Raw genomic sequence first — 24,968 nt, 5'->3', positions numbered from 1 at the left:
CAACTGTGGACAACCCTTTGTCCAAACTCGTCTCTGTAGGAAACTGTGAAGGAGACATGTCACAGGAATTCTCTACTTAGTATACTAGATAACAAAGCTTTGTCCTCAAATCTACAAGCTTTTCTGGGTATTTTCTATGACAAAACTATGCTTCTAGCTTGGATAGTTTGACTTAACTGGCTAGGCTACGTTGATCAATTTAAATAATTAATTCAAATAATATTTTCCCCAAAACTAACTGATGATACTCTTACAGCTCAGGCCTGTAACAAAAGATGTCGTAAGGTTTTTTCTATTGTCTCCTTAAAAAAATAAGCTGAATCTTAACTAACGCATAAATTAGCTATTTTCAAAGGCAAGGGTGGGTAGGTGTAGAAACATTTTCTATTTTAAACTCTCCTTGATTAAATATACTCAGCTTCTGTTTCAGCAGGCTAGATTGATAATTTATCCACATTTCCTGACTGACTTCTGAAACAACTTACTTAGAAAGAAGAGTTTTACACTTTGGTTTTCATACGCGACTGAAAGGCAAAGAATATGCACTTCAATTTTTAACCTAACATTTAAATTCTAGGCAGCTGGTGAGTCCTATCGGCAAGCCTGCTTAATCTTTTTCTTGTCTACTAAGATGATGATGAGAGCCCATAGGACTAACACACTTTGGGATTCAGAGTCTCTTTGGGTCCTATAGTGACAATCTACAGCTCTGATTGTATATAAAGCTTATTCTTAGGAGTTTAACATACCTTACTATCATCCCTAATTTATCTTTAGAGCATCCTTTCACAGTAGGCAAGGAGTACACAGAATTATTCTCACTGGGTAGCTGGGGAAAACAAATCCCTGAGAAGTTAAGTGACTTGCTGAAGGTCACTAATTGTTAGATGTAGACAATCTTTCCTTTCTGAAATTTTGGTTGTTTCTACTGGGAAATAGAGGCTTTAGTTTACAGAAGACTTTAAGCCAGCTATTCCCAAGGGAATATCTACATTTTTGCTTTAAAGGTCTTGACCAGAAGAATAAAGGCACAAAGATCTAGATTTCAAAAAACTGTCCTTGTCATTAAAATGTTTTCTTTCCCTACTGTACACTCCATATGCTCCCTGCTCAAGCTGTGGTCCTTGAACCAGCAGCATCAACTTTACCAGGAAGCTTGTTAAAAGCGTAGAATCTCAGGCTCCCATCCCAGAGATGCTGAATCAGGATCTGCGTTTTAACAAGCTCCCAGCTGACCCTGTGCACAATAAGGCTGGAGCAGCCCTGCTCTGGAGGGCAACATAGCTTATGGACTAAACGAGTACTCTAACCTATGACTCTGCCCTCCATCTACTGATGTATCAGAAAATGGACTTGAGCTGTTTGGGGATTCGGTCTCTGTCTTCCTACCCCCCACGTCCCTGCACAGCCCACTCCTCTATGTTACCTAGGTCAGTGACAGTGTCCCTGCTCTGGGACAGCTGCAGCTTCTCAGCCTCAGACTCTGAGTCCTGCCGTGATAACTTGCTGCTCTTTAAGCTGCCGACCCGGCGAATGCTGGACAAGGAACCCCCCTTCTTCACCTGGAAACTGCGGGTTCCTTTAATCTGGAGCAGGCGGGAACCTCCTATCCTGATCTTCCTGCTGGGAACTGTATTAAAAGAATAAAATAGGGCTTTTTCCCCCTTAGTTCTCCCCAGCCAGCGTTAGAGCCAAGCTCTCCCCAACTTGTCCCTGAACAGCCTCCTCTCTGCTGGCCGGGATGAGCAGCATGTCTGGACAAGGAGCTTCTCCCAAGCCCCAAGTCAGGCGGCTTTGTTAGGTGGGCAGGAGGCTGGGTCCACCACGAAGGGCTGGTGCAGCTTCTTTCTTGGACACACAGCTCATCAGTGCTGGGAACAACCTGCTCTCTCTTTGGCCCAGAATTCACAAGCATGAGCGCGCCCTCGCCACGGAGTCCTCCGGGACCGTTAGTACGTTCACACAGCATCATTGCTTGATTCAGCAGAACCACCAACCATTTGTTTTTGTTTTTCTTTTGAAATGGGACTGACAGACTTATGTGAGTTAGGGAAACCCCTTCATGGAAAATCCCTTCATTTGGGAATACCTCATTAAGAAATAAAAACAAGAAGCGCTTCTCTCTCCAACAGTCAGCAGTGGGTTCCACTCAGCTCCTCAGCAAAGTCACTAAAAGATGTTTGCAGTGGGGTGCTTTGGGTGAACGTGAGTGTGAAATGGTTCCATTTTCAATGCACCTAATGATTTCATAGCATCCTCCTCTCAGTCAAAAGGTTGGGTGAGATCTGAGTCCAAAAGTTGCAACACCCTGAATCAACCTTACAGTCTACGTGAACCAAGAAGAACATGTATTACTCCTCTTTAGTGTTCTGGAAGAAACAGTCATCAGTGAGGAAAATAAAAGCGTAAAAGAAACACGTTCAACTTGAAACCTACATTTTAACCAAAAGCATCCGTATTTCCCATAGTCATATCCACACCTTCTTTTTCTTTTGAGGACTTGTTGTTGTCACACATTGATATGGTAAGGGTGATTTTGAAAGTGTTTAGGGCTTCAAGTGATTATCAGGAAGGGGCTGTTTTTGTAAGGTTTCCTTCTTAAGACATGAACAAGATTTCTTACTAATTATTTAAGGCACAGCTATTAATATTTTAGTGCCAATCAGGAAGATTGCATTTTAGTCTCAAGTTTCTCACTCACAGGAGAGTTAGTCTGTGATAGAACTCATACTGCTCCATAAAATGTTAATTAGTGCCATATAAAGGAGCCTAGATTCCTGTTGAATAATGTGAAATGTTTAATCTCTGATTTACTCGTATGACTGAGAAAGACTAAAATTGTCACCACTCAGCTGGCAAAGGCTTCATGGAGCTCCGTGAACACATCTGGATAGAATTTCACATCTAGACAGAAATTCTCACAGCACAGTTGAATACATCCCACAAAGACCATAATGCTCTATTTTAGTTATAGCACAAAACTCATCCACTGTATTTTTCAGTGTTATTTTTAGGTATAATTGAGACTTTATGACTTATCTGAAATGCATTTGAAACTGAATATACTTATCATTTTTAATTACTATTAATACAATTTATGTCAAAAGAGATTGGGAAGTAGAGAAAAAGATTAAAGAAATAATTTAAAAATTTTTACAGAGGCACACTTTGGCATTCTTTGCCTGATTTCATGATATTTTTCAGCCTACAAGTACAGCAAAATAACCCCAGATTAATATGACATGAAAAAAAATTTAATTTTGAGAAACTGTTCTATCACCAAAGATAATTGGAGACATTTTATAGCACTGAAAAAAATAATGTTCAGAATTATGGCATTGGTTACAAAGGACATAACATAGTTAGAATTCAGATTTGGTAAAGTACATGAAAGACATCAGTCGAGATTCTACACCACTGAAGTTTAGCCTTTATCTCCATGACAACGAGAACTAGTATGAAAGCAAAACAAATTCATCTGAATTAGATAAAACATCTCTTTTCCCTTTTCTCTTACACCACATATATCCATCAGCAAGTCCTGCTGATTCAACACTTCAAAATAGCGTAGGATTTTGAAAGCCCTGTCACCTATTCCCTAGACTAATATAACTACCAAACTGCTTGCTCTTACCCCCACTCTAACAGCTTGACTCATCTTTTAAATACATAAATCATAAATATAAATATTATATCGCTTTTCTGGTCAAAACCTGACAACAACTCTCAGACACATTTAAATAGAATTAAATTTCTAACCATATCTACAGACCCTATTTATTTGTCCTTTGCCTGACCCTCTCTCCTACCGCTCTTCCCCCAACTCATTCTGTTGCAACCTTGTTGTCCTTTTTGCCCTTCTTCACATGCTCCAAGTTCATTCCTGCATCGGAGCCTTGTTCTCACTGTTGTCTCTGTTTGGAAGACTCTTCTCTCAGTCCTTCACATGACTGGATCCTCAACATCACACAAGTCTCAGCTCAATGTCACTTAGGACTACAATCCTTCCTACTTCAGGTCGCTACCAATTCTCTGACCCTAACTTGTTTTCTTCATACTACTTATCTCTACTTGAAAGTCCATAATTTAATGTTATTCACTATTAAGTTATTAACTATTAGCTAATATAAACTAAAATACATGTGGGAAATTTTCCCTGTTCATTGCTGTATTCTAGGAACCTGTAATAGCGCCTGGTATACAACAGGTGCTCAGTATATGACTGTTGAGTGATCACACATGTCTCGGTGTCTGTATTCTGGAATGCCAGTCTTAGTTTGTATCTGGAATATGGATAAAATGATCTGACAGATCTTGCTTGGAGATTTTAGGCAGACATTTTTAGTTCTAAGGATTATTTCATGTTAGTTTTCCTTTGTAGAATCCAAATTGTCCTCAAGTTATTTCAAGAACTCACATTTTTAGATGTTATACAAACAGATGGTATGAAATTTTAAATAAAATTTTAATAATCTGAGTTAGCAGGGTCCCTGTGGTCCCCATTTTCACATCAGCTTTAGCATCTGGTATCAGCTTATTGAAAGGATTAAGGAAGATTTAGGAATCTTCAGGAAGTTTCTTGCCAACTGGTAAAGGACATTTTATGAATATGTTCTCATTTTATCTATACTTTTAGTTTTCTGCTCCTAATTTATTAAATAACTTTCATGTAATTACATAGCCATTCTATGAGGAGAAAAATTATTAAGTATTTGTGTGTTTGAATATTAAAGGCAATTTACATAAATGATAATCATGAAATTAAAGTGTTCTTAAAAATTAATCTGAGGTTTTATTTTTTTAAATGGTGTAGAATTTACTCTGCTGAAATTTGACCATGTCAGTATTAGCAATTTTTATTTCAACTACTTTAAATAATAACTAACATAATAATTTTGAATGGGAAAAAATCCCTGTGGGATATGTTTAAAAGATGGGAGTTTCACAGAATCATGGACATAGAGAACAGAATGGTGGTTGCCAAGGGGTAGAGGGTTGGAGGAGGCATGGAGTGGGAGGCTGGGGTTAGCAGATGTAAGCTATTATATACAGAATGGATAAACAACAAAGCCCTACTGTATAGCACAGAGAACTATACTCAATATCCTATAATAAACCATAGTGGAAAAGAATATAAAAAAAGAATGTACATATATGTATAACTGAACCACTTTGCTGTACAGCAGAAATTAACACATTGTAAATTAACTATACTTCAATTAAAAAATATTGATAAAAAAGGAGGATGTTTCTCATCATATGCAGTCATCCTTGTCAGAAGTAGTAGTATTTGAACAAACCTTGACTTGATACCTCTTCATACTCAGAAACTGCTAAAATTTGGCTAATCCTTCCCGCAACATGGCTTCTGTTCACCATAAATTCAACACAATATAATTATTTGCATTTTTTAAATGCTGTGACAACAATCTGATCTTAAAATATTAAAAAATTTTTTTTCAGAATATATCCATTCCTTACAACATTTTAAATATTTAAAATATGTTGTGTTTTCTTTATCTAGGGCTATTTCGTTTTTAAAAAACATATATATATTCTTTTTCAGATTATTTTCCATTATTGGTTATTACAAGATATTGAGTTTCTTCCCTGTGCTATATAGTAGGTCCTTGTTGTTTACCTCTTTTATATATAGTAGTGTGTATATATGAATCCCAAACTCTTAATTTGTCTCTCCCCCCCCACCATCCCCTGTGGTAACCACGTTTGTTTTTCTATGTCTGTGAGTCTATTTCTGCTTTGTAAATAAGTTCATTTGTATCATATTTTAAGATTCCACAAATAAGTGATATCGTATGATATTTGTCTTTCTCTGTCTTCACTTAATATAATCTCTAGGTCCATCTATGTTGCTGCAAAAAGCATTTCATTCTTTTTTATGGCCAAGTAATATTCCATTGTTTGTATATGTATATATATATATACATATGCATATATACACACACACACACACACACACACACACCACATCTTCTTTATCCATTCATCTGTTGATGAACATTTAGGTTGCTTCCATGTCTTGGCTATTGTAAATAGTGCTGCTATGAACATTGGGGTGCATGTATCTTTTCTAATTAGTTTTCTCCAGATATATGCCCAGGAATGGGATTGCTGAATCACATGGTAATTATTTTTAGTTTTTCAAGGAACCTCCATACTGTTCTTCATAGTTGCTACACCAATTTACATTCCCACCAACAATGTAGGAAGGTTCCTTTTCCTCCACACCCTCTTTGGCATTTATTATTTGTAGACTTTTTAACGATGGCCATTCTGACCAGTGTGAGGTAATACCTCACTGCAGTTTTGATATGCATTTATCTAATAATTAGTGATATTGAGCATCTTTTTATGTGCCTGTTGGCCAAGCCTTCTTTGGAGAAATGTCTATATAAGTCTTCTGTAGGGCTATGTCTTTTGAGAATCATGCATTCCTTAAACTACCAAACATTTATGCAGTCACTGTCTGCAGAAAATATACCAATGGATAAAACTGTCTTTGACTCTTTTTACAAATATGCTGTTTTCTAGTGGAATTCATTAGAAAAACATTGAAGGATAATGAAACTTAAGAAAATAGAAAAATCAAATAGAGAAGTTAACAGTTTAAAGGAGCCTTTAAAGAGCAACTTAAAACTTTGCAATCTGTAACTCATATTTAGGATTTTCTGCATGGATTTTAATCGATATGCTCATGATACAGATTAAAAAAAACCATGGTGACAATTATTTATTGTGTCCTTATTAGGTATCTGGTACTGAGTTTATGTTTTACTTGCAATGTCTCTTTTAAAGCTTTCAACATTCCAATGTGGTAGGTGTTATTAATCTAATTTTACAGGGAAGAAAACTGGCTTAGAAGGTAAGCAACTTGGACAAGGCCACATAACTACTTTATTTCACCATTTTAAGATGCACATTTTTTTACATTTGAACATCTCTGAAATTGAGATTTGGCTTACAACTGATGACATCTTAAGATCACTAGAGCCAGGTGGCAGTTGGGACACATTTGCTATTGCTTGTGTTCATGTGAATATCTAAAGCACCAGCAACAAAATGTACAAAATGGGTGCCAGTGTCTTTTAAGTCCCAGGAACCAAATGATAGTTGGGTGGAGGAGTGGGTGGGATGGTAAGTCAGATGTGTTTGGGAACATTCCTGAAGCAGCGACTGAAGTAGGCTAGCTTCATACAGTTGCACGTTGGCTTGTGTAACTATCACCAATAGCTTTACTTCTTTTACAGATTCATTTAAGAAATGATGTGTTACTAACACAGAGGACATTATCACATATAAAAACACAGACACTGACAATTCTGAGTTGAAAAGTGATTAAGAATTTGATCTCTGAATTGAAGATGGTTTAGAAAACCTTTAACCAGTTTACCTGGCTGCACAAAGAATGATATAGACCGATAATAAAAATCTACATCTAATTACATCTGAAAGTCCTCTTTCAGTAAGAATAAAGCACAAATTAAGTGATAAGAAAGTACTCATAAGAGCTGAATGGGGAGTATTTTTCCTTTCTTATTGGTATATAAGATAATGGTTCATCTTACAACTGAGGCCATCTTAGATTCAATGGGATATGGAGAATTGCTGAGACGGAATTAGAGTCTGACTGCAGAGTCCAACTCCTAACTAGCATGATTGCCTACCTCATTGAGTCAACAACAGTTTTGGACTTCTTTCAGTGCACAATTCTGCAGTTTAGACCCGAGACCAAATACCCCATGAGAAACCCTGAAACGTGAATTAATTTTTGCTTATCCATACCTTTCTTCTCCTCAACACCTGCATCTGATTTGAGGGTGTGGCTACTACTGTGAAGGGAATCTTTTGAGTCTTCATTTTCATCCAGGACACCAGCAAAGCTGATCTTCCTCTCATATCTGTGCCGGTCCAACTCAGGATCCAAACGAAGTCGGCAGCTCTCCAAGTCCTGAAATGTCAGTGAGGAGCACATGGATGCTGGCATCTCCCCAGCACTGCACTGGTCTTCCGGCAAACCTCCCTCCTTTTTTTTTTTTTTTTTTTTTGCGGTACGCGGGCCTCTCACTGTTGTGGCCTCTCCCGTCGCAGAGCACAGGCTCCGGACGCGCAGGCTCACGGGCCCAGCCGCTCCACTGCATGTGGGATACTCCCGGACCGGGGCACGAACCCGTGTCCCCTGCATCGGCAGGCGGACTCCCAACCACTGTGCCACCAGGGAAGCCCCCTCCCTCCATTTTAAGCTGCACATAACAGCATCTAAACAGCCAAATTTCCCTCTATCTAATGCCAGGTTTGGACTGGGGTCATGAAAATGTCTTCCTTAATCCACAGGTTAAGGATTCAGTCTCACAAGACTGTCCCCACTTCAGACATCAGTTGTAAGGCCAAGTGGTCACCCGTGCTTCTAACCAACTGGTTATAAATTGAAGGTTCCAACAACACCCCTCCTCAGGTTCAATTAATTTGCTATGGGGGGCTCATAGAACTCGAGAAATATTTTGCTTACTAGATCACTGGTTTATCATAAAAGGATATAATCAGCAACAGCTAGATGGAAGAAATGCACAGGCCAAGGTATGGGGTGATGGTGCCAAGCTTCCATGCCCTCTTCAAGGGCAGCACACTCCCCAGTCTTCACGTGTTCACCAACCAGAAGCTCTCCAAACCCTGTTCTTTTGGGTCTTTATGGAGGCTTCATTACATAGGCATGATTGATTAAATCGTTGTCACCTGGAGGTGAGGGGGTGGGACTGAAAGTTTCAATTTTCTAATTATTTTGTTGGTTCATCTGGTGACCAGCTGAACCTTAGGTAATCTAGAGGCATTCTACAAGTCACCTCTTAATATAACAAAAGACACCTTGGTCACCCTCCCGACTTAAGAAATTCCAAGGATTTTAGGAGCACTGTGCCAGAAACAGGGATGGAGACCAAACATATATTATCATAAATCACAATATCACACAACAAAAGTAGAAAACAAATACCAAGGTGATGTTGGAGTTAAATCCTTAGGATTAAGTAAAGTTAGCTCTGCAAACTGGTAGGGAAACCAGTTTGGTTTCCTCTTAAGAAACCTCAGGGGTAATGGCCAGAGGTTTAAAACAGGATCATGCGTTGGAGGAATCTCTCACTCTCTCTGAGGAGACTTCATGATCCCAAAACTGAAAATAAGCCTTGGGGAGTTTAAATATTTAGTAGGAGTTTGGCCTGTGAGGCCCCAGTGTAGACATTTGACCTGTTCTGTAAATGGAGACTCGCTCACGCTGAAGATCATAATTAATCACTAATCTATGAAGCGCTTTCAGACTTGATAAATGAAAAAAATATAAAATGCTAACTTTATTTTTATACAGCATTTTTTCTAATTATGACATAATAATCCCTCAGATTCAAGTAGTTTGAAAAACAAAAACTATTTTGAAAAACCCAGTTTGTACCAAGATTAAAATCTTATGCTTTTAACTATTATTAATAAATGAAACTTTAGACTCTACATATCGTTTCTTCTTTTCCCTTTGAATTAAGAACAGAAGTTATACTTTGGTACTCAGAAAATTATATCACATCTAGAAAAATAAGGAACTACATGGAGTCTATTTAACACTGTCAAAAAGTATTCTAGGAATATAATTGTTTCTCTGAAATTAATCCCTTTTAGGAAAAAAAATAACCTAACTACTTTCCATTTTGGTAGCCAAATTTAATTAGATAAGTTTCTTAGGTGGGACAAAAAGTAATAAAATAACAATTCTGATTATCAAAAGTAGTTCTCTCTTCCAACTTCTTGTATCTACTCGTCAAAATCCTACTTATCTTTCAAAGTTACATTCAAATGTGATCTCATCCAGGAAGGCTCTTCAGATTTTTCCAGTCCCTTCTGTGGCCAACCCTGGCCCTCTGCTCCTTTCTTAAGTGTGTTGTTTACGTGTCGGTTCTCCTGTTACAACATAGTCATCTCTGCATCACCCCCACTCCCACCTCTGCATCCATCACACCACCTTGCTCACAGCCTTACTCTCAAATATTCATCAGTCTACTCTTCATATATGTGAACTGTGCTTTGCTTCTGATTCTTTAACTTTAGGAGCATTTGGAATCCCGCAGTGTATTATTTATAACCTGACTTGTTAAATCCAGTTGATACAGTTGGTACAGCTTCTAGCACAATCTTGTACAAAAGCATCCAATATGTTGTTTTCCCTAATGAGTGAATATAGATGTACAGAGACTTCCTTACTGCCTTTTACTTTATTATTATGGACTCGTCTTGGCGTTGGATGGGAATTAATTTAATTCCATGTTGCTTGGTCATCAGTTATTGGTTTTACTAATTCAACAGGAGAACATTCTAACAGACCAGCAGTTTTATAGACAAAATTCTCTAAAAAATATTTCTTTGTTTTCAAGTTTGGAAGTTAACAATCAGAGTAAAATTGATTGCTATGCTTTTTATGATAAATATTGTAAAAAGGCTTTTTTTTAGATATTATTTGTATGGTTCACAAAAAGAGTGAATAAAAATGCTACCAGAAGTTGTTTTTTTGGGGAGGAAAGCACATTAAGTTGCATCCAGGGATCTATCTGGGAAGCAATTTGTTAAGTTGGTAAAAATATGGTTTTAGCAACATTTTAAACCCTTTTGATATCATTTTTCCTTTTCTCTTACTGTCATTCCCCACCAAACCAGTGAGTGGTCTCCTGCGATTTCCTGACCCTATCAAATTAACCTTTAGTTACTGTATTTTAGGCTCTTTTGCTTTCTCTTCCACACTTTGGATATAACTAGGACTTTTTTTTTTTTTTTTTTGCAGTACGGGGGCCTCTCACTGTTGTGGCCTCTCCCGTTGTGGAGCACAGGCTCCGGACGCGCAGGCTCAGCGGCCATGGCTCACGGGCCCAGCCGCTCCGCGGCACGTGAGATCTTCCCGGACCGGGGCACGAACCCGTGTCCCCTGCATCGGCAGGCGGACTCTCAACCACTGCGCCACCAGGGAAGCCCATAACTAGGACTTTTTCAAGCAAACAAATATTTCACAGGGAAATCTCTTTTATCTTGGAAATGGCCTTATGACATTTCTATCAGAAAGACTTTTTCTTGGTAGAAAGTTTATGTTCCCTATCTTCTCCCATCCTCAAATCTCAGATCCCAGGATATTTATAGCTTCTAATGTGATTTTTCTGGCTTATACTTTTATTATTCTGTACATTAGGGTAGCTATTTATTTTTACTGCTGTTAAAAATGTTACTGAATAAAACATCCCAAAGATCTATAAATACTCTTACAGCAAGTGCTTTGTTAAAACTTTAGAATATTTCATTTTGATGGTATTTATGCTTAGCCTCTTAGATTCACCATTTAGTACAATTTCTTAAAAAAATATTTCAAGCATTTATAGTTTCTGTGTTGGTAAAAGTTTTATGATACTGTTTTTTCTACAATAGTTAAAAAAATGTGATTTGAGTTTTCTTTATCATCAACTGTAGTTAGATAGGTTAAACATGAGAAAGCATCTTTCCCATTTATTTTATAAAGGTCACATCCCAGTACAATATATGAACGTATACTTGACAATGAAAATCCTAGCTTAATGAATAAAAGATCTGTGAGACCTAGTTAAAGGCAATGAAAAATTTCCTCTTATTAACTGAATGACTACAGCCTCTGTTTTAGTTTAATTTCTTGGCATTTTCTCCTAGATAGCCAGTTGATTATATAGTCATTTTTAAAAGATTTGATTAATTTTCTTAAAAAATGAAATGTGTTACAATAATAAGGAATATTTAAACTATAGCTTTATAGTGATGAAAGAAAGAACAAAAATAAGTGACTCAAATTTCAAGATTCTTATGTTTTAAAATCATAATAGGTCAAAATGGTGACCGTTAAAAATCTGTAAATTTAAAAGTAGATGTGTTTCTGTGCTTTTATGAAGACTTTGATACAATTAGAATGTTGATAGAATAACACCAACAGAGGCCTACAGATCAGACTTGACTTTAAACTAAACACGTGTTAAGTGGCAGCCTTGATTTGATTTTATAGAACAGTCTCAATATAATAGTGAAGGTGACAATTCAGAAAAATCAATGTTCAGGATAACATGAAATTAAGTAAGGGCAGTAAGAAGAACTCTCTTTTTCAGTATTTAAAGGGTGCAGTTTCACAGGCCACATGTCGGTATGTTTCTCTTGAAAACATATTTTACCTATAAATATTTCCATTTTATGTTTTAGACTGTGAGGAAACAGGCTGTCCAGACATTGGAAAATCAGAGTTAGAGGCACTGCTCAGGAATACCAGAGCACTGACTTTTTTGTCCCGTTCCCTCCCCTACCTGCCCTCTGGAACTAGGTTATGGCCTTGTTCATGCTGAGTTTGGTCAAAAAAGCAGGAGAGCTGGTGGATTGTAAAATCCACCTAAATGGAACCACACAGATTGTTAGTGTACCAACTGTTCTGGTTGAATAGTGTAAATCTGTGTAAAGGGGGAAAGAAGAGAATTTGGTTCCTCAGCTCTAGTTGGATAATGCCTATGACAAAAGAACCACCGGAAACTTGGTGCCTGTTAGGGAACAAAGGGCCAAGGAAAATGGGCTCTGAGGTGTGCCTCTGTCCCAAATGCTCTGTGATGACTCCTGGCTCTTGTTAGAATTTGTATCCTAAGTTAAATAAATCAGACCCTGATGGTACAGGGGTGTGTGTGTATGTGTGTGTGCCTGTGTGTGTCTGTGTGTTTCCATGCGCGCGTGCGTGTGTGCATGCACACATGTTCTTTCTCTGCCTATCTGTATCCACAAGAAATACTGCAGAAATAAAATATATGTTCAGAGGCATTTACATGCTAAAGACTTGAGTCTTTTCGCCCTTAGTTTAAATGAGAAAATTCATTGGAGGCACATGAATTTATGAGTTGTTAGTATGAAAAAAAAATCTATCAGTGATTCCTGGAAAATGCTGGCCATTAAACTCGTAGTTTGCAGAGTAAAGGAACCTGGAGGTTCTCAGACATTCCTAGGTCAACTGACAGTGATCAATCAAACATCTTACCCAGTGGTACCATCTTTAGTGATTTCAAGGTCAATTTTAGTTCTTTTTTTTTTAATAGATAAAAGAGATTTTCTTTTTATATATGAAAATCCCTTGGTTGAATTTTTAAACTATGTGATACATTTGGTCATTTGGTATTTGAGGAAACTGTGAATACTCAAAGTCTAGCCACATGGTTGGACTCTCCAAGTAGCCTCATTATTAATATGTTTTACGTACCATCAGAGGCTCAGTGCGTGGTCTGGGCAGGCAAGAAAAGGTCTCTCGCAGGAAGGTGGTAATCTCCAGGAGAAGCTGGCATGCTGCCATCTTCAAGGCAAAGGGGCAGCCACATTTAGAGGGGTTCACAGTACCTATGGAATGAAAGAGTTCTTTTACAAGCAAACAAACCAATAAAAAATAGAGAGGCACAGTTTGATGGACATAGCTACACATGTGTAAAATCAAATTGCATATGAGAATGTTACCTATACATGTCCAAAATGAAACTGCAAATGAGGATGTTTCCTATATACGTTCAATTTACCTGGTCCCTTTAGCATAATCTATGCATTACAATACACCTCTCTTTTTCTCCATTTTGCAATTCTATAATGAATGCCTCAGTATTAAAATGTCAATCAATAAGAATTAAATTATTCTCCTCAAGGCATCATAGAGTAACAAAATGCAGCTCCACTAGACTGGAAAGCCTTTTAATTAAAACAGAAACAGAAAGCAGTCCTGCCAGATTTTCATATCGTTATTCAATCAGATTTAGACAAGGTACAGAGCCATGAACTAGATTTGGAACTACAAAAATCCTGTCAGCTCACTTTGTGAAAGACGTCTGTCTTGATGTTCTTAGAGCAGTGAAGTTGTTTCAGCTTTAGCCCAGATGTGTTTCTGTAGCATAAACTAGGATTACTTACTTGGTCACCTCTATTATACTGTTTATACAAGTTAGCCTGTCATATTAAGGAACAGCTACACTAGAATACGCAAATATTCTCCTTTGCTTTGAAGAACACCAGTCTTTGAATAAGTAAAACATTGCATCCACCATAGACCAACAAATGGATTTTGCTCTAAAGGCAGATAATGGCCAAGGTGACACCAGAGACTTTTAAATCCTCAGGCATAGGTCTCAGATACACGACATCACAAATCATGGAGAAATATATTGATTACTTATCAGTGTTCAGAAAAGAAGACCAAAGTCATGCCTCTCATAAAAGAAACAAAATAGTTATCTATTTCCAATGACTCAACTTATCACCAATCATTATATCGTTACATATTAACCTTCCTAAAAATATCTCTAAAATACTTCCTGTGTATTTGGCTTTCTTAATTGAATATAATATATAATTCATGGTTTATATTGATAGTAGGTAGAATTATGGTCTTTCTGAAGATATCTGGCTATTTCTTCTCCATGAAAACCATTATATTTTCTACAGAGGTACTATGTGGCTGGGAACATTGCCTCTTATTAAGAATGAAAACAACAAACTCCTCTAGAATTTCCAGACTGATACTTACTTATACCATAATTATTTTTAAAATGCAAAATAAGCTATGTATTGACTTGAAAGTGGAACTAAAGCAGACATTCCAATCTTATATTCAGTGGAGGCTACATGACTCTAGAAATTGCCTAGATTGCAACTGTTTTTAAAAAATAATTGAACACTAGATATTTAGTATAAACTTCCAGATCTGTCCTTGCAATCCTGAGGATATCATTTAGATTCTTCTGGTCAGTCCTGTAGACGATGAGCTTGGTTTTAGTCCAGGCTCTCTCATAACTGTCATCTGAAATATTGTTATAATGAACGAGTATTGACTTATAAATAACCTCACCAAAAAACCAATATACCATGCATATCATATTGGCCAATGATACTTATGTGGTCTCATGGAGATGTGAGATCATTTTGGCCTATGAAGATACATCCGTCTAAGGTTGCTTTGGCTCTTCTCTGTTCTGAAGGACCCCTAGGAGATCCAGGGCAGTTTGGGGATATCTCCTGGCAGGCTTAAACTAGGTTCTGTGACTTCTGGATAATCTTCAAGTCCTCTTACAAATCAGACCCAATACTATGAGTCATTCTAGGATAGCCTAGACTCTTATGAACTTGAGGGAATCTTTGGGGCCAACTTCCATCATTACACTAAAAGACTAATGTCAGAATTTGGTATTTTGTCAACAGCTAAGTCAAGAAGATTTCTCTGATTTGATATGGGCTGAGGAAGAACAAAATGATGAAAAAATGCAAAAAAAATATTACTGGTATTAAAGTGGAAAAGAAGACAATATGTTTTCTGTTATTATTATATAGTTCTGTCCAATGTTATATTCTAGCCATCCTTTTACATTTCATGCCTATAAGGATGAAGTAGGTTTGGCATCACTTAACTAAGGACAATCCATAAGACATCATCAGGGAGTCTGAACTTGAAACCACTAAGAAAGGTCAAAAGGTAGAGGCTTCAATGTCTTCATCAGATAACAATATTAATTCCAAAACTGTCCTGACATTTGATATTCCATAAAAGGCAGTGGTACACATACACACAAGCTTATATGGTATAGAACACACATATGCACAAAATGGTGCTGAGAAGGAGGTTCAGGAATCTCTTCATCTCTATTCGTCTATGATGGGACTCAATTACACTTTTAATAAATAAGTACAATACATCAAACATTCACAGTTGTAATAATCTGAATCTTAATATTTTAATTTCATGTTAAATATTATAATATACTCTGATTAAATATTTTAGCGATTTGAGAAGCTTTTCACGTTTAATTTTATTCGCTCTACCACTTTTTAACGTTTATTTATTTACTTATTTATTTATTTTAACATCTTTATTGGAGTATAATTGCTTTACAATGGTGTGTTAGTTTCTGCTTTATAACAAAGTGAATCAGCTATACATATACATATATCCCCATATCTCCTCCCTCTTGTGTCTGCCTCCCACCCTCCCTATCCCACACCTCTAGGTGGTCACAAAGCACCGAGCTGATCTCCCTGTGCCATGAGGCTGCTTCCCACTAGCTATCTGTTTAACATTTGGTAGTGTATATATGTCCATGCCACTCTCTCATTTCATACCAGTTTACACTTCCCCCCACCCCGTGACCTCAAGGCCATTCTCTACGTCTGTGTATTTATTCCTATCCTGCCCCAGGTTCTTCAGAATATTTTTTTTTTTTAGATTCCATATATATGTGTTAACATATGGTATTTGTTTTTCTCTTTCTGACTTACTTCACTCTGTATGACAGACTCCAGGTCCATCCACCTCACTACAAATAACTCAATTTCATTTCTTTTTATGGCTGAGTAATATTCCATTGTATATATGTGCCACATCTTCTTTATCCATTCTTCTGTTGATGGACGCTTAGGATGCTTCCATGTCCTGGTTATTGTAAATAGAGCTGCAATGAACACTGTCGTACATGACTCTTTTGGAATTACGGTTTTCTCAGGATATATGCCCCGTAGTGGCATTGCTGGGTCCTATGGTAGTTCTATTTTTAGTTTTTTAAGGAACCTCCATATTGTTCTCTATACTGGTTGTATCAATTTACATTCCCACCAAGAGTGTAAGAGGGTTCCCTTTTCCCCACACCCTCTCCAGCATTTATTGTCCATAGATTTTTTGATGAGGCCATTCTGACTGGTATAAGGTGATACCTCATTGTAGTTTTAGTTTACTTTTCTCTAATGATTAGTGATGTTGAGCATCCTTTCATGTGCTTGCTGGCAATCTGTATATCTTCTTTGGAGAAATGTCTGTTTAGGTCTTCTGCCCATTTTTGGATACAGTTGTTTGTTTTTTGGATATAGAGCTGCATGAGCTGTTTCTAAATTTTGGAGATTAGTCCTTTGTCAGTTGCTTCATTTGCAAATATTTTCTCCCATTATGAGGGTTGTCTTTTTATCTTCTTCATGGTTTCCTTTGCTGTGCAAAAGCTTTTAAGTTTCATGAGGTCCCATTTGTTTATTTTTGTTTTTATTTCCATTTCTCTAGGAGGTGGGTCAAAAAGGATCTTGCTGTGATTTATGTCATAGAGTATTCTGCCTAAATTTTCCTCCAAGAGTTTGATAGTGTCTGGCCTTACATTTAGGTCTTTCATCCATTTTGAGTTTACTTTTGTGTATGGTGTTACGGAGTATTCCAATTTCATTCTTTTAAATGTAGCTGTCCAGTTTTCCCAGCACCACTTATTGAAGAGGCTGTCCTTTCTCCACAGTATGTTCTGGCCTCCCTTGTCATAAATTAGATGACACTATGCGTGGGTTTATCTCTAGGCATTCTATCCTGTACCATTGATCTATATTTCTGTTTTTGTGACAGTACCATACTGTCTTGATTACTGTAGCTTTGTGGTATAGTTTGAAGTCGGGGAGCCTGATTCTTCTAACTCCGTTTTTCTTTCTCAAGGTTGCTTTGGCTATTCGGGGTCTTTCGTGTTTCCATACGAACTGTAAAATTTTTTGTTCTAACTCTGTGAAGAATGCCATTGGTAGTTGGACAGGGATTGCCTTGAATCTGTAGATTGCTTTGGGTAGTATAATCATTTTCAAAATGTTGATTCTTCCAATCCAAGAACATGGTGTATCTCTCCATCTGTTGGTATCATCTTTAATTTCTTTCATCAGTGTCTTATAGTTCTCTGCATACAGGTCTTTGGTCTCCTTAGGTAGGTTTATTCTTAGATATTTTATTCTATTAGTTTCAGTGGTAAATGGGAGTGTTTCCTTCATATCTCTTTCAGATTTTTCATCATTAGTGTACAGGAATGCAAAACATTTCTGTGCATTAATTTTGTTTGCTGCTAGTTTACCAAATTCCTTGATTAGTTCTAGAAGTTTTCTGTTGGCATCTTTAGGATTCTCTATGTATAGTATCATGTCATCTGCAAACAGTGACAGCTTTACTTCTTCTTTTCTGATTTGGATTCCTTTTATTTCTTCTTCTTCTCTGATTGCTGTGGCTAAAACTTCCAAAATGATGTTGAATAATAGTGGTGAGAGTGGACAACCTTGTCTTGTTCCTGATCTTACAGGAAATTGTTTCAGTTTTTCACCATTGAGAATGATGTTGACAGTGGGTTTGTTATTTATGGCCTTTATTATATTGAGTTAAGTTTCCTCTATGCCTACTTTCTGGAGGGTTTTTATCATAAATGGGTGTTGAATTTTGTTGAAAGCTTTTTCTGCATCTATTGAGATGATCATCTGGTTTTTCTCCTTCAAGTTGTTAATATGGTTTATCACACTAATTGATTTGAGTATATTGAAGAATCCTTGCATTCCTGAGATAAACCCCACTTGATCATGGTGTATTATCATTTTAATGTGCTTTTGGATTCTGTTTGCTAGTATTTTGTTGAGGATTTTTGCATCTATGTTCATTAGAGATATTGGTCTGTAGTTTTATTTCTTTGTGACATCTTTGTCTGGTTTTGGTATCAGGGTGATGGTGGCCTCATTGAATGAGTTTGGGAGTGTTTCTCCCTTTGCTATATTTTGGAAGAGTTTGAGAAGAATAGGTGTTATCTCTTCTCTAAATGTTTGACAGAATTCACCTGACAAGCCATCTGATCCTGGGCTTTTGTTTCTTGGAAGATTTTTAATCATAGTCTCAATTTCAGTGCTTGTGATTGGTCTGTTTTTATTTTCTATTTCTTCCTGGTTCAACCTCAGAAGGTTGTGCTTTCCTAAGAATTTGTCCATTTCTTCCAGGTTGTCCATTTTATTGGCATATCGTTGCTTGTAGTAATCTCTCAAGATCCTTTGTATTTCTGCAGTGTCAGTTGTTACTTCTCCTTTTTCATTTCTAATTCTGTATGAATTTGAGTCTTCTCCCTTTTTTCTTGATGAATCTGGCTAATGGTTTATCAATTTTGTTTATCTTCTCCAAGAACCAGCTTTTAGTTTTATTGATATTTGCTATCATTTCCTTCATTTATTTCTGATCTGATCTTTATGATTTCTTTCCTTCTAACTTTGGGGTTTTTTTGCTCTTCTTTCTCTAATTGCTTAAGTGTAAGGTTAGGTTGTTTATTTGAGACGTTTTCTGTTTCTTGAAGTAGGACTGTATTACTATAAACCTCCCTCTTAGAACTGCTTTTGCTGCGTCCCATAGGCTTTGGGTCATCGTGTTTTCATTGTCATTTGCTTCTACGTATTTTTTGATTTCCTCTTTGATTTCTTCAGTGATCTCTTCGTTATTAAGTAGTGTATTGTTTAGCCTCCATGTGTTTGTATTTATTACAGATTTTTTCCTGTAATTGACATCTAGTCTCACAGTGTTGTGGTTGGAAAAGATATGTGATACGATTTCAGTTTTCTTATATTTACCAAGGCTTGCTTTGTGATCCAAGATATGATCTATCCTGGAGAATGTTCCATAAGTACTTGAGAAGAAAGTGTATTCTGTTGTTTTTGGATGGAATGTCCTATAAATATCAATTAAGTCCATCTTGTTTAATGTATCATTTAAAGCTTGTTTTTCCTTACTTATTTTCATTTTGGATGATCCGTCCATTGGTGAAAATGGGGTGTTCAAGTCCCCTAATATGATTATGTTACTGTCAGTTTCCCCTTTTGATGGCTGTTAGCATTTGCCTTATGTATTGAGGTGCTCATATTTTGGGTGCATAAGTATTTACAATTGTAATATCTTCTTCTTGGATTGATCCCTTGATCATTATGTAGTGTCCTCCTTTGTCTTTTGTAATAGTGTTTATTTTAAAGTCTATTTTGTCTCATATGAGAATTGCTCCTCCAGCTTTCTTTTGATTTCCAGTTGCATGGAATACCTTTTTCCATCCCCTCACTTTCAGTCTGTACGTGTTTCTAGGTCTGAAGTGGGTCTCTTGTAGACAGCATATATACAGGTCTTGTTTTTGTATCCATTCAACCAGTCTGAATCTTTTGGTTGGAGAATTTAATCCATTCACATTTAAGGTAGTTATCAATATGTATGTTCCTATTACAATTTTCTTAATTATTTTGCATTTCTTATTGTAGGTCTTTTCCTTCTCTTGTGTTTCCAGCCTAGAAAAGTTCCTTTAGCATTTGTTGTAAAGCTGGTTTGGTGGTGCTACATTCTCTCAGCTTTTCTTGTCTGTAAAGGTTTTAATTTCTCTGTCGTAACTGAATGAGATCCTTGCTGGGTAGAGTAATCTTGGCTGTAGGTTTTTTCCTTTCATCACATTAAATATGTCCTGCCACTCCCTTCTGGCTTGCAGAGTTTCTGCTGAAAGATCAGCTGTTAACCTTATGGGGATTCCCTTGTATGTATTTTGTTGTTTTTCCCTTGCTGCTTTTAATGTTTTCTTTGTATTTAATTTTTGATAGTTTGATTAATATGTGTCTTGGCATGTTTCCCCTTGGATTTATCCTGTATGGGACTCTCTGCACTTCCTGGACTTGAGTGACTATTTTCTTTCCCATATTGTGGAAGTTTTCAACTATAATTTCTTCAAATATTTTCTCAGTCCCTTTCTGTTTCTCTTCTTCTGCGACCTCTATAATTCGAATGTTGTTGCATTTAATGTTGTCCCAGAGGTCTCTGAGACTCTCCTCAATTCTTTTCATTCTTTTATCTTTATTCTGCTCTGCAGTAGTTATTTCCACTATTTTATCTTCCAGTTCACTTATCCATTCTTCTGCTTCAGTTATTCTGCTATTGATTCCTTCTAGAGAATTTTTAATTCATTTATTGTGTTGTTCATCATTGTTTGTTTGCTCTTTAGCTCTTCTAGTTCCTTGTTAAACGTTTCTTGTATTTTCTCCATTCTATTTCCAAGATTCTGGATCATCTTTACTATCATTACTCTGAATTCTTTTTCAGGTAGACTATTTCCTCTTCTTTTTTTTGGTCTGGTGGGTTTTTACCTTGCTCCTTCATCTGCTGTGTGTTTCTCTGTCTTCTCATTTTGCCTAACTTACTGTGTTTGGGGTCTCCTTTTCACAGGCTGCAGGTTCATATTTCCCGTTATTTTTGGTGTCTGCCCCCATTGCCTAAGGTTGCTTCACTGTGTTGTGTAGGCTTCCTGGTGGAGGGGCTAGGTCCTCTGTTTTGTTGGATGAGGCTGCATCTTGTCTTTCTGGTGGGCAGGTCTGTGTCCAGTGGTTTGTTTTGGGGTGTCTGAGACCTTATTATGATTTAAGGCAGACTCTCTGCTAATGGGTGGGGTTGTGTTCCTGTCTTGCTAGTTGTTTGGCATATGGGGTCCAGCACCATAGCTTGCTGGTTGTTGAGTGGAGTTGGGTCTTCGCATTTAGATGGAGATCTCTGGGAGAACTTTCACTGTTTGATATTATGTGGAGCCGGAAGGTCTCTTGTGGACCAATGTCCTGAACTTTATTCAGGTATTTCAGAGTTGCAGCGTACATCAAGTTGATTGTGGAGATTTAATTCACTGCTCCTGAGGCTGCACAGAGAAATTTCCCTTTCTCTTCTTTGTTCACACAGCTCCTGGGGTTCAGCTTTGGATTTGACCCTGCCTCTGCATGTAGCTCGCCTGAGGGCAACTGTTCTTCGCTCAGACAGGACGGGGTTAATGTACCAGCTGATTATGGGGCTCTGGCTCACTCAGGCAAGGGGGAGGGAGGGGTATGGAATGCAGGGTGAGCCTGCAGTGGCAGAGGCTGATATGACGTTGCAACAGCCTGAGGCACACTGTATGTTCTCCCAGGGAAGTTGTCCCTGTATCACAGGACCCTGGCAGTGGTGGGCTGTACAGGCTCCCAGGAGGGGAGATGTGGATAGTGACCTATGCTTGCACACAGGCTTCTTGGTGGCTGCAGCAGCAGCGTTAGTGTTTCATGCCTGTCTCTGGGGTCCGCGCTGATAGCCATGGCTCATGCCTGTCTCTGGAGCTCATTTAGGCGGTGCTCTGAATCCCCTCTCCTCGCACACCCCAAAACAATGGTGTCTTGTTTCTTAGGCAGTTCCAGACTTTTTCCCAGACTCCCTCCCGGCTAGCCGTGGCGCACTAGCCCCCTTCAGGCTGTGTTCACACAGCCAACCCCAGTCCTCTCCCTCGGATCTGGCCTCCAAAACCCAAGCCTCAGCTCCCAGCTCCCACCCGTACCAGCGGGTGAGCAGACAAACCTCTCAGGCTGGTGAGTGCTGGTCGGCACTGATCCTCTGTGGAGGAATCTCTCTGCTTTGCCCTCTGCACCCCTATTGCTGTGCTCTCCTCTGTGGGTCTGAAGCTTTCCCCCCCCGCCCACCCCTACCTCCACCAGTGAAGGGGCTTCCTAGTGTGTGGAAACTTTTCCTCCTTCACAGATCCCTCCCAGAGGGGCAGGTCCCATCCCTATTCTTTTGTCTCTCTTTTTTCTTTTTTTTTCTGCCCTACCCAGGTATGTGGAGAGTTTCTTGCCTTTTGGGAGGTATGAGGTCTTCTGCCAGCGTTCAGTAGGTGTTCTATAGGAGTTGCTCCACATGTAGATGTATTTCTGATGTATTTGTGGGGAGGAAGGTGATCTCTACGTCTTACTCCTCCGCCATCTTGAAGGTCTCCCTCAGGTCTAACCCTTTTTTAAAACTCCAAGAGCAGTAATAAAATACAAACCCTGACCAGCCCTCTTCTGGGGCAGCACAACTATGTTTTCTCAAGTAGGCCTAAAACTGATCTTCGTATTTACAATATTAAGAGTCAGAGACTTCAAAGCAGTGAGTTTTCCATATTGCCAACTCTTTGCCCCTGTCTACAGTCTTCTCCTTCTGGTTCCTGCTCTCTCTTTGTGTGGCTTTACACACATGCTCACATCCATGCAGAGGGAATAGGGGAGAAGGTGCAGTGGGAGACATGGGAAGGTGGTAAGAATGTGAAAGAGGAAAGAGAAATATTACGTGCTCCTAAAGCAGAGGTTCTTACAAGCAGGGGTTCTTGTAGTAAAGGGAGTCTCCTTACTGTCATCTAAAAAGTCTTCCTCATCATCCTCCTTTCTCAGTCTCCTCTTGGTCTCCTCATCATAAATGAGACCCAGCAGGTTGGCTGGGCTCTCACTTTCCCCATGGCACAGCTCATTCAACCGGACGCCAATTGCCTACCATGAAGAGAAGAAGAATGAAACAGCATGAGATACGTCAGACTGTAAAATAGGCTCTCACATTACAGAGGTCACCAGCAACCAATCAATGAGAATGATTTTCAGCATAAGCCTCCTCTGTCTGCCACAGTGTTGTTACCACCATGTTTCATTTCCCAGTGTGGGAACCCAGAGAGGGAAGGCACTGATGCTATCTCTAAGGTCACTGTGTCTAAAGACTTTCAGGAAATGGAATGGCATTTTTTATTCTCATACAAAACATTTTCTGAAAATATTTCTATTTCCTCAAAGGTCATCTATTTTATAGGTTTCACATAAGGGAGTATGCGGTTGATTTTGTTGTTGTTGTTTGTCAGGTTTTTTTGTTTGTTTTGTTTTGCAATTGTTTCTAATGAAGGATTTTGCTGCAGTAAAAAATAAGAAGTCACAGTTCTTCAGACTGTTTCTGATTATGCTATTTTATGAGAAAGGCACTATCATGCTAATGAGCTTGGAGATTGGCATGAATTCTGGAACTGCAATTTTATTTGTATCTGTCATCATATATGCAATCAATGACTTCCTTATAGACTTTGTTCCCCCGCTCCATGATACACTATGAATGAGAAAGAAATATTATTCTTTTGATAGTGTACCCAACATCAACATTAGAAATATGATTTTTAGTAAGTCAGCACATGGGCAATACTGGCTCTTACAAGGTATTCATAAAACCAGTACTTACTATCTGTTCTTCTGAATCATCATGTAGTATTGTCTGATTTACCAAAAGGAATTTTCCAAATGAAAAGACAAAATATGCTACCTCTATCTAATTCCTTTTACATTCCAATGACAAATTGTATGCAACAAAAGAGGAGATGCATGCTTAAGAAAGAGAGTCAAAAAGCTAAAATGAACACTGAACATAGAATTTGACAGTTTGGTTACTCTGTGCATTAATATGAACAAAATTCCAGCTACTTTTCTTTTTTCTTCCTATATTATCCTTTTCAAATATTTAGAAAAGTTACTACATTCTGGGCATGCAAGAGATTAGATTCACTACTGGAAACTGACAAAGATATGTCCAGAACACTAAATAAAAACACAAGTTGTTTGAACGTCTTGGCTATCTGAAAACAAAGGGGTCTGCTTAAACTCCGGAATTAAGTGGGGAGTAACAAAAACCACAAAAAAGGAGAAAGAAAGCAGTGTAGAAAAATATCACAGCATCCTAAAATTTTAGCTGCTAACCTGAGAAGTTTTAAGCAAACAAAACAAAACATAAAAGCAAAAACCACCACCTCAACAAAAAGCCTTGTCCTGATGCTACTCTTTTGGAAATCCTCTCTAAGGAAGGAGATGTGGAATTATGAGTCTGGAGTGGAGCCAGCAGATTTAATAGTGAGATTCACAGGGGAAAAAAAAATCTACATCGATCCTCCCAGGATGCTGAAACCAAGCAATTTAAGTTAAACCCACAGTTCATAAAGCTTAAAAGGTTGCTCAAAAAACGAACTTGTCTGGGATAATACTAAATACCTAAATAAAAATTTAGAGCTCTCTGTCTCTTCTAAGACCAGAAAAGTGCCTTGGGAACATGTTTATTCCTTTTTCATTCATCAAATATTTATTAGGTGAGGTAATTTGTTACGTATTAAGTAAAAATAAAGTTGAATAAATTGTTATAGTACATCAGTATCTTTGTTTAATGTGCCCTAGTAGATTATAAACCTTCATAAAGAAGGATCATTGTTTGGCACTTAGGAAAGTTAGGTTGAAAGACTTGCTCTAGGTTGCTCAGCAACCTTGAACTCGGAGTCAAATAGGGT

At 37.9% G+C, this 24,968-nt stretch overlaps 1 protein-coding gene across 5 annotated transcripts in view; it reads right to left on the bottom strand.

The window, feature by feature from the left end:
* Window positions 1-24,968, bottom strand: part of UNC80 (unc-80 homolog, NALCN channel complex subunit) — a 239,222-nt gene that overhangs the window by 106,967 nt on the left and 107,287 nt on the right. For 2 of the 5 annotated variants that reach the window (XM_079924682.1, XM_079924683.1), the window contains exons 24-27: window positions 23,016-23,151; window positions 13,292-13,425; window positions 7,804-7,969; window positions 1,427-1,630 (exon numbers count right to left, since the gene is read on the bottom strand). In XM_079924682.1, coding sequence (XP_079780808.1) covers window positions 1,427-1,630; window positions 7,804-7,969; window positions 13,292-13,425; window positions 23,016-23,151 — 640 coding nt within the window. Of the gene's footprint in view, window positions 1-1,426; window positions 1,631-7,803; window positions 7,970-13,291; window positions 13,426-22,979; window positions 23,152-24,968 lie in introns of all 5 variants that reach the window. The other 3 variants (XM_079924684.1, XM_079924685.1, XM_079924681.1) reach the window with 2 other exon arrangements.

Source organism: Stenella coeruleoalba (assembly GCF_951394435.1).
Source record: "Stenella coeruleoalba genome assembly, chromosome: 6".
Lineage (NCBI taxonomy): Eukaryota > Metazoa > Chordata > Mammalia > Artiodactyla > Delphinidae > Stenella > Stenella coeruleoalba.
This window is presented reverse-complemented; position numbering and strand designations above follow the sequence as displayed.